General features: G+C 45.0%; 1 protein-coding gene across 6 annotated transcripts in view; it reads right to left on the reverse strand.

The window, feature by feature from the left end:
- Positions 1 to 13641, reverse strand: part of TMEM209 (transmembrane protein 209) — a 161590-nt gene that overhangs the window by 125475 nt on the left and 22474 nt on the right. For all 6 annotated transcript variants that reach the window (XM_063926745.1, XM_063926744.1, XM_063926747.1 and 3 more), the window contains exons 4-7: positions 8599 to 8730; positions 7766 to 8004; positions 6380 to 6584; positions 4675 to 4850 (exon numbers count right to left, since the gene is read on the reverse strand). In XM_063926745.1, the coding sequence (XP_063782815.1) occupies positions 4675 to 4850; positions 6380 to 6584; positions 7766 to 8004; positions 8599 to 8730 (752 nt within the window). The remainder of the gene's footprint in view (positions 1 to 4674; positions 4851 to 6379; positions 6585 to 7765; positions 8005 to 8598; positions 8731 to 13641) is intronic.

Here is a 13641-nt window from a genome sequence, read left to right on the forward strand (position 1 = left end):
CTTGGTAAAGACCCGGGGTGCCGTGGACAATCCAAACGGCAGCGTCTGAAACTGATAGTGACAGTTCTGTACCACAAACCTGAGGTACCCTTGGTGAGAAGGGCAAATTGGGACATGGAGGTAAGCATCCTTGATGTCCAGAGACACCATGTAGTCCCCTTCTTCCAGGTTCGCTATCACAGCTCTGAGTGACTCCATCTTGAACTTGAACCTTTTTATGTAAGTGTTCAAGGTTTTCAGATTTAAAATGGGTCTCACCGAGCCGTCCGGCTTCGGTACCACAAACAGCGTGGAGTAATACCCCTTTCCCTGTTGTAGGAGGGGTACCTTGATTATCACTTGCTGGGAATACAGCTTGTGAATGGCTTCCAATACCGCCTCCCTGTCGGGGGTAGACGTTGGTAAAGCAGACTTCAAGAACCGGCGAGGGCGAGACGTCTCGAATTCCAATTTGTACCCCTGAGATACTACCTGCAGGATCCAGGGGTCCACTTGCGAGTGAGCCCACTGCGCGCTGAAATTCTTGAGACGGGCCCCCACCGTGCCTGAGTCCGCTTGTAAGGCCCCAGCGTCATGCTGAGGACTTGGCAGAAGCGGGGGAGGGCTTCTGGTCGTGGGAAGAAGCTGTCTGTTGTAGTCTTTTTCCCCTTCCTCTGCCCCGGGGCAGATATGAGTGGCCTTTTGCCCGCTTGCCCTTATGGGGACGAAAGGACTGAGCCTGAAAAGGCGGTATCTTTTTCTGCTGCGAGGTGACTTGGGGTAAAAAGGTGGATTTCCCAGCCGTTGCCGTGGCCACCAGGTCCGATAGACCGCCCCCAAATAACTCCTCCCCTTTATACGGCAATACTTCCATATGCCGTTTGGAATCCGCATCCCCTGACCACTGTCGCGTCCATAATCCTCTTCTGGCAGAAATGGACATTGCACTTACTCTTGATGCCAGAGTGCCAATGTCTCTCTGTGCATCTCGCATATATAGGAATGCATCCTTTAAATGCTCTATAGTCAATAATATATTGTCCCTGTCCAGGGTATCAATATTTTCAGTCAGGGAATCCGACCAAGCCACCCCAGCACTGCACATCCAGGCTGAGGCGATTGCTGGTCGCAGTATAACACCAGTATGTGTGTATATACTTTTAAGGATATTTTCCAGCCTCCTATCTGCTGGCTCCTTAAGGGCGGCCGTTTCTGGAGACGGTAACGCCACTTGTTTTGATAAGCGTGTGAGCGCCTTATCCACCCTAGGGGGTGTTTCCCAACGAGCCCTAACCTCTGGTGGGAAGGGATATAGTGCCAATAATTTTTTAGAAATTAGCAGTTTTCTGTCGGGGGTAACCCACGCTTCATCACACACTTCATTCAATTCATCTGATTCAGGAAAAACTACGGGTAGTTTTTTCACTCCCCACATAATACCCCTTTTTGTGGTACTTGCAGTATCAGAGATGTGCAAAACCTCCTTCATTGCCGTGATCATGTAACGTGTGGCCCTACTGGAAAATACGTTTGTTTCTTCACCGTCGACACTGGAGTCAGTGTCTGTGTCTGGGTCCGTGTCGACCCACTGAGGTAATGGGCGTTTAATAGCCCCTGACGGTGTTTGAGACGCCTGGACAGGCACTAACTGAGCTGCCGGCTGTCTCATGTCGTCAACAGTTTTCTGTAACGTGCCGACACTGTCACGTAATTCCTTAATTACGGCCATCCATTCAGGTGTCGACTCCCTAGGGGGTGACATCACCATTATAGGCAATTGCTCCGCCTCCACATCATTTTCCTCCTCATACATGTCGACACACACGTACCGACACCCAGCACACACACAGGGAATGCTCTGATAGAGGACAGGACCCACTTAGCCCTTTGGGGAGACAGAGGGAGAGTTTGCCAGCACACACCAGAGCGCTATATATGTATAGGGACAACCTTACAATAAGTGTCTATCCCTTATAGCTGCTTATATCTGTTATTTTGCCAAATAAGTGCCCCCCCTCTCTTTTTTACCCTGTTTCTGTAGTTGCAGGATGCAGGGGAGATTCTGGGAGCCTTCCTACCAGCGGAGCTGTGTGGGAAAAATGGCGCTGTGTGCTGAGGAGATAGGCCCCGCCCCCTTCACGGCGGGCTCTTCTCCCGCTTTTTTCTGGAAAACTGGCAGGGGTTAAATACATCCATATAGCCCAGGAGCTATATGTGATGTATTTTTCGCCAACTAAGGTAAATTCATTGCTTCCCAGGACGCCCCCCCCCCCAGCGTCCTGCACCCTCAGTGACCGGAGTGTGAAGTGTGCTGAGAGCAATGGCGCACAGCTGCAGTGCTGTGCGCTACCTTATGAAGACAGGAAAGTCTTCTGCCGCCGATTTATGGACCTCTTCTTGCTTCAGCATCTGTAAGGGGGCCGGCGGCGCGGCTCCGGGACCCATCCATGGCTGGGCCTGTGATCGTCCCTCTGGAGCTAATGTCCAGTAGCCTAAGAAACCCAATCCACTCTGCACGCAGGTGAGTTCGTTTCTCTCCCCTAAGTCCCTCGATGCAGTGAGCCTGTTGCCAGCAGGTCTCACTGAAAATAAAAAACCTATTTAAACTTTTACTCTAAGCAGCTCAGGAGAGCCACCTAGATTGCACCCTTCTCGTTCGGGCACAAAATCTAACTGAGGCTTGGAGGAGGGTCATGAGCCAGTGCACACCAGCTAGTCCTAAAGCTTTTACTTTGTGCCCAGTCTCCAGCGGAGCCGCTATTCCCCATGGTCCTTTCGGAGTCCCCAGCATCCACTAGGACGTTAGAGAAATGGCGCTGAAATGAGCTGTGAGGGGTAAGCGCCACCCCTTTAATGCCGCGCTTCAGCCCCGCTATTTCTTACAGATATTTATACTGGCAGGGGTTAAATCTAGTGCCTGAGCACTTATATATTTGTTTGACAGTCTCTGTTGAGAATTTATATGCTGCCCAGGGCACGCAGGCTCCACCCCCCTACAGTGCCTGTGTGAGTGGGAGCATGGCGCACAGCGCGGCCTCTGTGCGGTACCTCAAAGCAGTCACTGAAGTCTTCAGATCTTCTTCTACTCACCCGTCTTATGACTTCTGGCTCTGCAAGGGGGGTGACGACGGGATCTGGGAACGAGCATCTAGGCGTACCTAGCGATCAGACCCTCTGGAGCTAATGGTGTCCAGTAGCCAAAGAAGCAGAGCCTTGAAACTCACAGAAGTAGGTCTGCTTCTCTCCCCTAAGTCCCACGATGCAGGGAGACTGTTGCCAGCAGTGCTCACCGGAAAATAATAAACCTAACAAAGTCTTTTCATAGAAACTCAGTAGAGCTCCTCTGTGTGTGACCAGTCTCACTGGGCACAGAATCTAAACTGGAGTCTGGAGGAGGGGCATAGAGGGAGGAACCAGTTCACATCCATTCAAAGTCTTAAAGTGCCCATGTCTCCAGCGGATCCCGTCTATACCCCATGGTTCTTGATGCGTTCCCAGCATCCTCTAGGATGTATGAGAAATGCATCTGGCATATACAACATTCTCTTGGAAAATGAAATGTATCCGTATTTAGCAAAAGAACACCAAGGGGGTGATTTCAATTAATCGCAGTAAATTACGCCCGTTAGCACTCAGGGTTATTCATTTGCACTACAGATTTCTCCTGATAGCCTTATTAACTTAACATGTTAACGGGCATTAACACACAGAATCCATGAAAAGTTCATGGGTTTGTGCGTTAACAGGGCCACGGAACCAGTTAACCTCCGAGTTATCAGGGATTTTTTTTTCACCCACTGAGGAAGGTGAAGAAAAAAACAAAAAAAACACCACCAAACAAAACAGATAAGTGCCGGCTTCGGGGGCTAATTGGATAGCCTCCGGGTATCCAATAGTCCGCGTTAATCTATCACAACTAATTAACCACTAAACTGACAAATTTTCCCTTCAAAACCATTCATAACATTGTTTATTTCTGAAGTTTAAAAAGTATTTTTTTTTAAAATATTATATTATGCATATATGCAGTACGGATCTCCTTATCAAAAACGAGGGGACACTTTGGGGCAGCGCGGTCGCCTGTAATCTGACCCTGTCAGTTAAGTGGTAAATTCCACCCTAAGTAGATGATGTACGGGTGGTTGATTTGCACTGTAAACGCACCTATTTTCTCCAATTAGACAAAAAATTTGTCACAGATGTTTTGATTATAAAAGCAGCCCAATGTCAGTTGAGGCGAGTAGAATAAGAACGATTGTACAGTATAAAAATCACATTTTCTGAACTCTCTCTACGTGATACTGGAAACACCGAGACAGAAGTGCTGTACAGAAGCTTTGGCACTCTAGATCTCCCTCTAAAACTGAAAGCTCTTCCCTCTCTAGACACTAAATACTGCCTGGGCCTTTAATCATTTCATTAAATACATTTAAAAAATAAATAAAATAAATAAATGAGAACCTGGGAGGACAAAGGTGCATACACACTGAGATATTAGCTATGCCACTTCCCTTGAACTTCCCCAGAGCCCGGAAGTACAGATATTGTCTATACACACGGTGCAATTTTGACTATGGCGGTTTTTGACTATACTTTGTACTAGATTGTACACAAAGTCAAAAGTGCCTTGCCTGCACAATTTAATGATGTATATAGGGTGAAAAAAAAATGCTAGTATAGCCTATACTACTGTACCTCTTCCGCTGCCTGCTTCGAGCCAAGATCAGCTTCATCCTTGTGTGCAGAAGGAGCTTGAGACCGGCATGCCAACTGGTACTGATACTTCCTCAAAGTGTGTGCATAATCCCCCATAGACCGGCTATAGTTCCAGAAGGTTGGGCTGTTAGATGAGGAGTTGGATTCTGGACTCCCTTAACACATATGCAATAGAAACATTAGATGTCACACTAATACAGAGGCACTCCCAGCTACTATGTGAAGTTGCTATGTGTAACTTCACATAAAGTAACCTATGTTAATTACAGCATTTCTATAGCTTTTAATTGAGGATTAACAGTCAAAATAAATTATGATTACAATAATTAAACTATTATAGTGTGCATGGACATTTTTGCAAATAGACTGATCAACCATTGTGGACCAGTAGTAGCATTGCTGCATCACCATGTTAGGGTTACGGCCATGTAGGTGTGTAGTTTGCATGCTGTTCACTTGCTACGGTGGTTTCCTCGGGGTGTCCCAGTTTTCCTCAAACACACTGTATGTTAACAATTACCTTAGAAATTGTGAGTGTGCACGCAAGTCTGTTAAAATGTTTTTTGAGCTATAATCTACAATTGGGCAGGGACTAATGTAAACTATTTAGTAATCTCTTAAATAAAATAGGAACCAGCGCTGGCTGTACAAGAATATGCAACAACATTTTTAAAAATAAATAAATATATACATATACATATATATATATATATATATATATATATATATATATATATACATACATACACACACACATATATATATATACACACACACACACACACACACACACACCTATAAACTCACAATATGTGTGGTATTGGTAAGTAAACCACTCAGGAAAATGTTTGATTTCTTGTCTGGCTAGGGTTCTCCTTAGTATCATAAATGAGGAATTTTGCACTCAGCAGCAGGAATGGATGCAATTCCAGTTTACATGAAAACCAGCTTTCTAGGAATCGGTACTCCCCATAAAAGGTCACTTGGCAGTAAATCCTTTCAACGCAGGTGGGATGTTTAGATAACAGTTCCTTGGAAGCATGGCAGTCCCAAAAGGTGAATAAGAAATGGTCCTTATGACATATATAGGACATTTGAGTCGCATAGATGCTGCAGTGGTTTTCCAAGATGACAGGAGAGTCCCAATGGTGCCAGAGACTGTATATCAAGATCCTGGTGGTAAAGCTTCTGAACAGCATGTCTTTTAATAAATATATTACTGCTAAACAAGCTGTTTTTTAATATATTATATACATATTCTTGTTCAGCCAGCGCTGGTTCCTATTTTATTTATTCAATATATACTTTTGGAGCTATTGACCATCCCCATACCAGTTGCTGCTGATAGCGCACTTGGGAACACTTCTCATATTTAGTCATCTCTGTTCAGGTCTGAGCAGTATAGTGGCACAAGGTAAAAAACAAAAACATATACCAAGTTCTACACACATCTGCAGATTTTACCTGCAGTCAGTCTGTCACGATGAAGTAGCAGCCTAGTAACACTGCAGAATTAAAGAACACCTCTTCACCTCATTAGTTACCACACCAAGAAATAGTGGCTGTTATGCTAAGCAATGTGATCTCGCAGGGGAGGGGTTTAAAGCTCCAATAAATTGTAAAATCCTTGGTAAATAAATACATTTACATAGTAGGTATAGCAGACTTGATTTAAGCCTCCTACCTAGTTGAGCACGTTGCTGTTTTTCTTCTTCACAACGAAGGAACGTGTCCAGTAATTTGAGATCCGTAATGTAGTCATCATTGCCTGTAGGGGAGCTGTAGGCAGATGGTGAAGAACGGTAGCGAGATCTTAAGCCACCGCTTTCCACTGGCCCAATGCTACTAGGATATTGTGGTGATCCTAGCGTGGGGCTAAAGTTTTGCATCTGGAAGCAGATATACATCATGTAGAGAAACAAAAAAGAGGTGATGCAAAAGGGACTATTACACTTGAATTAAATCATTGGGGGGACACTGCTATCAGACAGATTTTGGCTCTTCAAGTAGAAGATGTTCAGATCCTTCTTCTATATATACCCACCCAGTTAATTTTAAGCCCATAAGTCAAACAGAAACCAACATGAGTGAGAAAAATAGCAACAGTTCCTACAATTAATATCTTAACAAATAGGAACATAAAGTTACTCAACACAAGCACAAAAACCCTATTTTCTAAAATAAAAACCATCCAACTGGGGGACCACTGCTATCATGAGCACATAGCAAAGCTGTCCCCCCCCACAGGTGGGTATGATCAGAAGTTGTGGTGCACAGCTCCTGCTGTTCGAAACTGGCATCAGACAGAAACATATTGAAATTGTAAGGTGCACAAAATTATCCACAATACCGGTACCTACATCCCAGACCCTCAATATCCCGATGGTCAGCATGCCGACCAACCGGGACTATTCCCATCGTGGGTGTCCACGACACCCATAGAATGGGAATAGAAACTGCGCTCGCCACCGAGCCCGCATTGTGGCGAGCCCACAAGGGGCTTTGTTACGCTCGCTCCCACCATCTAAATACCGGGATCCCGCCGTCGGTATTGTGACCACCTGTCTCCTGACCGCCGGTCACACATACCCAACCCAGTAAAAATACTACTACTAGATCAAAAACCAACTCAGATGCATGTGGTCAGTTGTCACAGGTTCAGCTAAAACAGCTTGCAGTGCCTCACCACCAAGCATCGTGAACTCCACAACAGAATGTGCAGATTCAGTACAGGCCAGTTCCTCCAGAACATAGGAGAAAACACGAGGCAACCGGCTATCAACCTTGCAGGGTGTAGCATGGATCTAGAAGGATTCTGTATGTTCCAATCGCATTGAGAAGATAATGTCTTTACTAATAGGGGCCAGGTCTTGTCCGATCCATGCCAAACCCTCGCCCTGGTTATAGTTACCCTCCTCGCCTGTCATGTCCTGCCAGTAGGGGGACTCCCACTGTGCATGTCAGAACCATCACATATTTAGACAATTATTATATAGATAATATTTTCAAGTGTGGATTTAAAATAGATTGGCAATTATTTATTACTACCAGAAATCATTGCAATGCTTACCTTTGTGTAGCTGCTGTTTGGCGAGTAGGGTGCAGAAGCAAAAGAACTGCCACTGCTTGGTAACATAGCTTGTATCTGAGGGCTGTACCCACTGATGAAGCTGGAAGAGAACTTGGGATTGGTGCTGGGTGAACTTGAGGGACTGTAGCTTAGTACACTTTGCCCTTGCATGCTAGGAGATGGAGTGGTTGTTGGGACCCTATTTTTCAAGTGATCATTAGGTGGAGTAGACTGCAAAGCTGTAAAACAGTTATAAAATGCCACATACAGGTTGAGTATCCCATATCCATATATTCCGAAATACAGAATATTCCGAAATACGGACTTTTTTGAGTGAGCGTGAGATAGTGAAACCTTTGTTTTTTGATGGCTCAATGTACACAAACTTTGTTTAATACACAAAGTTATAAAAAATATTGGCTAAAATTACCTTCAGGCTGTGTGTATAAGGTGTATATGTAACATAAATGCATTCTGTGCTTAGATTTAGGTCCCATCACCATGATATCTCATTATGGGATGCAATTATTCCAAAATACGGAAAAATCCCATATCCAAAATACCTCTGGTCCCAAGCATTTTGGATAAGGGATACTCAACCTGTATCAAGTATATGAGTAAACATAATGGAACACAAACATCAATGTTCTATTAACAAGAGTCTGTTTTCAGGATTAAAAAAACAAAAACAAAAACACACTACATATATATATATAATACATCAATAAGATAGGGGTTTATCAAGGGAAGTTAAATTCTATCATTACCAGCCCTCAATCACAATGATCAGTAAACAAACTGTAGTGGTTAGTATATTTTCAGAGTGTACTTACACGAATACGGTACTCCTAGAAGCTTTTGCTGTGAGGGGCTCAGCATATGACTAGGTGATGTCATTGTGGATTTAAAATACCTCCAAAAATCAAACAATGCATTCAGACTGAACAGTGAAGCAAGTGCTAGTTCTGCCAAGAAGAAATAAGACAATAGATGACATGGTCAATTAGGCAAGTTACACTAGGTTTTACAGCACATGTTGCATTTGACCTGAAGTTGGTGTTGTAATGTGTTATTCAAATTTGTCTCTGTGTGCACATACAGGGATCCTGCAAGCTTGATACTTTGAGAAGGCACCATGCTCACAATACCAAAACACACAAAGAGCTCCATTTAGGAATGAACTATAACCCCTTCAGCACTCGCTAAAGGGGTTATAGCATCCATTCTGCATTTAGCTTACTGTTGCTTGCGACAGCACCACTTATGCCATCTATAAATGGTATGGACCCTTTTGCTAGCAATGGAGGCCTAGAAAAAGCCTTCCAGGCTTTGCTGAGCCCCCCATCCCCAGGTGAAAGTGTAATGAGCTTGTGCAGACAGCTTGTTAAAAGTGGGGCATGACTTAAGAGATCAGTTCATACATAAGTCAGGCGCCACACTGTGCGCTCTACCATGCGCAGAATCTGTGTACAATGACCTTCCAGGCCAAGGTGGTATTGCACAAATACTACAAACACGTTTACTTTTTCCTACCAGGGCACCTGCAGAAGTATTGCTACTAAAACAAACAGCCATAGCAAAAGGCAGCAAACATAAGACCATAAGACTGGATAGCTTCCCTTGGTGGTTCAACAAAAGCTGTGGATTTTGACAAACCATCATAGCCAAAGTGGCATCCTAAGACGACAGCATTAAACACCTTTGAAATCAATTACATTAAATTGAAGCCAAGACTTCACCCTTTACTCCAAAAAACTTAAAGGCCACCATCTACTGTCAATCTACCCGACTCAGATGGAGAATGGGCTACCCCTGCATACTATGTCGCCCCACAGTGGAGCAACTGACAACCCTTAAGACAGCTTAAAAAAAGTATAGAAAAATAAGAGTTCTAGTAGAGTTACCATGATTAGCTCTATTTCGACGAGGTCCACTTGCTCCATAGGAATACCATAGGGTTTACGTGGTTTGGAACGAACCGTACACCAAACGGTTAAAGCTTGTTGGTCCCAGAATGCACTGGGTCACCCCTCACCTATAACGCCTCCAGGCCATTCAGTTTAGTAAACAAGCCCAAGGCAGGAACAGGACAGGTGAGAAGAAAGAATGAACAAGAAACACACTCATATTAGAACAGGAGAGCTAATGACCAAATAATATTAGTAATACTCACAAGCCAGGTGCGTCAGGATGGGAGCTCTGTTGAGCCTATGGATCTCAAAGAAATGGTAATTCTACCAGAACTCATTTTCTTCTTCAAGGTCCATAGGCTCCACAGGAATACCATGGGGATGTCCTAACGCAGTATCCCCTAAAAGAGGGGATGCTCCTGAGCAGAATGGAGAACCCGTCGCCCAAATGCAGTATCCTGGGAGGCAAAGGTATTAAATAAAAGCAGATGAAAGTATGGACGGAAGACCACATGGCTGCTCTGCACAACTGTTCGGCAAACGCTCCACGACTAGCCGCCCATGAATGCCCCACAGACTGAGTGGGATAAGCGTTGGGCACCACAGGAACAGGTAGATCCACTTCCATGTATGCCCGAGCAATGGTCTTTCGAAACCATAGAGCCAAGGTCTGCTTGTTAGCAGGCCAAACTCTTGTGAAAAGCGTACAAAACAAAAAGAGCATCAGATTTATAGACAGTTTGCTCCACATAAATCTGAAGTGCTCGCACCACATCCAACAATACATCACTTGTGGAAGGGTTTGGAGCTGGAAAGGCTGGAACCGCAATTTCTTCATTGATATGAAATTTTGAGTCCACTTTAGGAATGCATCCAGACCTGGTCCTGAGGAAAGCTCTGTATGAAAAATCAAGAAGGGAGAGCCACACGAAAGTGCTGCTAAATCAGACACTCTGCAAGTAGAGGCAATAGCCACTTTAAATCCACAGAGTACAATGGTTCAAACAGAACTACTTGTAACACCTACAGAACCAAAGACAAGTCCCACGGAGCCACCGGAGGCTGAATACGGAAGATCCCCTGAAAGAAGGTTCTGATATCTGGCAGAGAAGCAATCTTTCTCTGAAACCACATAGACAGGGCAGATACCTGTCCCTTGAGGGACACTAGACGAAGACCCAAGTCCAATCCTGCTGAAAGGAAAGCAAGGACTCTTGCCACTCTGAAAGTTGGAGGATTGCAGTTCCTTGGTGAACACCATGGAAATAAGTGTGCTAAATTCTGTAAATCTTTGCTGAGTCAGGCTTGCCTGCTTTAAGCATGGTCTTTAAATAGAGCTTGAGAAGCACTTATACATTTTAAAAGGGATGTCTCAAAAGCCACACCGTCAAAGACAGCTGAGCCATGTCTTGGTGTATACACGGACCCTGTGTTAATAGACCCAGCCTTAAAGAAGGTCTAAGAGGAAAAGTCCCTGCAGGTCTACAAACCAAAGATGCCTCGGCCAGTGTGGAGCTATGAGATGCATTGTGCGTCCCGTCCTGCTTGAACTTGCAAAGCAGGCTTGGAAGACATGAAACTGGGAGGGAAGATGTATACCAGATTGAAATCCCACCGTACTGTCAGAGCGTCTACAAAGGCAGCTTAGGGATCCCTGACCCATATACTGGTAGTTTGTGGTTGTGGCATGATGCCATGAGATCCACTTCTGGATGACCCCACCTGTCCACTAGATCCTGAAAGACCTCTGGATGTAGAGCCCACTCTCCTGAATGCATGCCCTATCGGCTTAGGTAGTCCGCTTCCAATTCGAGTACTCATTGCTGGAAGATGACATTCTGTCCACACGAGGATGTGAGAGTCATCTCTCTCATAGCAGCTAAACTTCGCATGCATCACTGATGGTTGAAGTAAGCTACTGTAGTCGCATTGTCGGATTGGACCTGCACCCGACTCAGTGCAATGAACACTGCCCTGAGTTCCAGTATGTTGATGGGCAGGCGACGCCCAAGGACAGTCCAAAGCTCCTGAAAGGGTTTTTGGCTCGTCACTGCTCCCCATCCCCAGAGACTGGCATCCATGGTGAGCAGTGCCCAATCCGAAATCCAAAATGGACAGCCCTTGTCCAAGTGGGACGTCTGAAGTCACCAAGAGCGACAGACACCATTGTCTGGGCACTGAGAAGAAGATGATGCTGTCCGTTCCATCGTGACAAAATCAGGTGCTACAGAGGTATGGAGTGAAATTGGGCATATTCCACTGTGTTGAAGGTGAAAACCATGGTTCCTAGGACCTGCATGGCTGAGTGTATGGACCTCGCCAGCATTGAAGAAAACTGCGCAGATGAAGTACTGTTATCTTGTCTGCCAGCAGAAAAATCCTCTGAGCCAGAGAATCTAGGATGGCTCCCAGATGTAATATTCTTTGAGACGCAGCCAGGGAGGATTTCTTCCAGTTGATAATCCAACCATGCGTCTGCAGACAGGCAATGGTCAAATGGAGATGCTGTTGCAGACCCTCCGGAGACCAAGACAGAGTAAGTAGGTGGCCTAGGTAGTGTAAAATCTGGTTTCACCGATGCCTGATATGTGCAGCTATGACTGCCATAATCTTGGTAAAAACCAGAGGGGCCGTAGATTCGAAGGGCAGTGCCCGAAACTGATAATGCTGGTGAAGAATGGCAAAGCTGAGGTACCGCTGATGGATGGCACTGATAGGTACATGCAGGTATGCGTCCTGAATGTCCAGAGAAGCCACAAGTCCCCAATTTCCAAGGCCAGGACAAAGGAACGAAAGGTTTCCATGCGAAACCTAGGCACTTGGACAAACTTGTTGTGAGCCTTGAGTTTGAGTATGGGTTGAAAAGAGCCATTTGGTTGGCGCACCAGGAACAGTGTGGAGTAAAACCCTGTCCGTTGTTGAAGTGACGGAACTAGCATTATAATGCTGGAGCCAATGCTGGAGGGGCAGTACAACAAAAGTACTGCGTAGGACGTCTCTGAAAAGGTGAGAATGTATCCGTGCGAGACCACTTCCTGTACCCAGGTGTCTGTGGTAGTCTGACCCCAGGGCTCTACAGCCCTCCACTCTGGGGATTCCCAGATGGAGGGCTGTTCCGTCAGGCAGAGGGTTTGTAGTCTGGTTTTGAAGCTGATCGTCTGGCAGCCCAATTTTTTCTCTTCAGTGATTTTATTCACTTTACCACATATATATTTTTTTTTTTTTTTTGCATGCTTTATTGTCCACAATATTCTTTATTGTTCCTCTAAGAATTCATATCCATTGACTTAATATATGTATTGAACTCCTGTATACAGCCAAACACGAACAGCTGTATGGTATACCTAAGATCCTTCCACTCAAGTTTCTGCAACTCTGATACATTGGAAATATTGTTTCACATAGTGTCACTGTATGTATTTATGCGCCAGTAAAATTCTTGTTGCACTCATAGAAGTACAGTTGTGTCTGCATTACTCACTCCTGCATTTTCTTGAACTATAGCTAACCATTTAGCCTAAAGCCACCCAAGAGACTGAGCGCAGCACTCTCAAGATTTATTATTATTGTTGTTGTTCACAGGTTTGGTCACCATAAGTGCAGCAGCCCGTCCAACAGCATTAAAAATACTCACTGCACAGTGGGCAGCCCACTATTGCTTTGTTCTTGGCTTACTCTTATGGGGAACTGGACTGATTGGGAAAAGCCTGCGCATTGGCTTTTCCCTGTGGCCGAAAGGACCTAAAAAAATAAATTTAAAAAAATGATGCTTTGGTCTTAGAAGTCGCAGGCAAAGGCAGGAAGGTTGTTTTGGAAGCTGCTACAGTAGCTACCATTTTGTCTAGCCCAGAGCCAAACAAAATCTCTTGGAATCGGAGTCCGCTCTCCAATAGCGAAGCCAGAGCACTGTTCTAGCAGCTATAGAAGCTGCTGATACCTTGGAAGTAAATATTCCTGTATCCAGGC

This window comes from Pseudophryne corroboree, chromosome 6 (genome assembly GCF_028390025.1).
Source record: "Pseudophryne corroboree isolate aPseCor3 chromosome 6, aPseCor3.hap2, whole genome shotgun sequence".
In the NCBI taxonomy this organism is placed as follows: Eukaryota; Metazoa; Chordata; class Amphibia; order Anura; family Myobatrachidae; genus Pseudophryne; species Pseudophryne corroboree.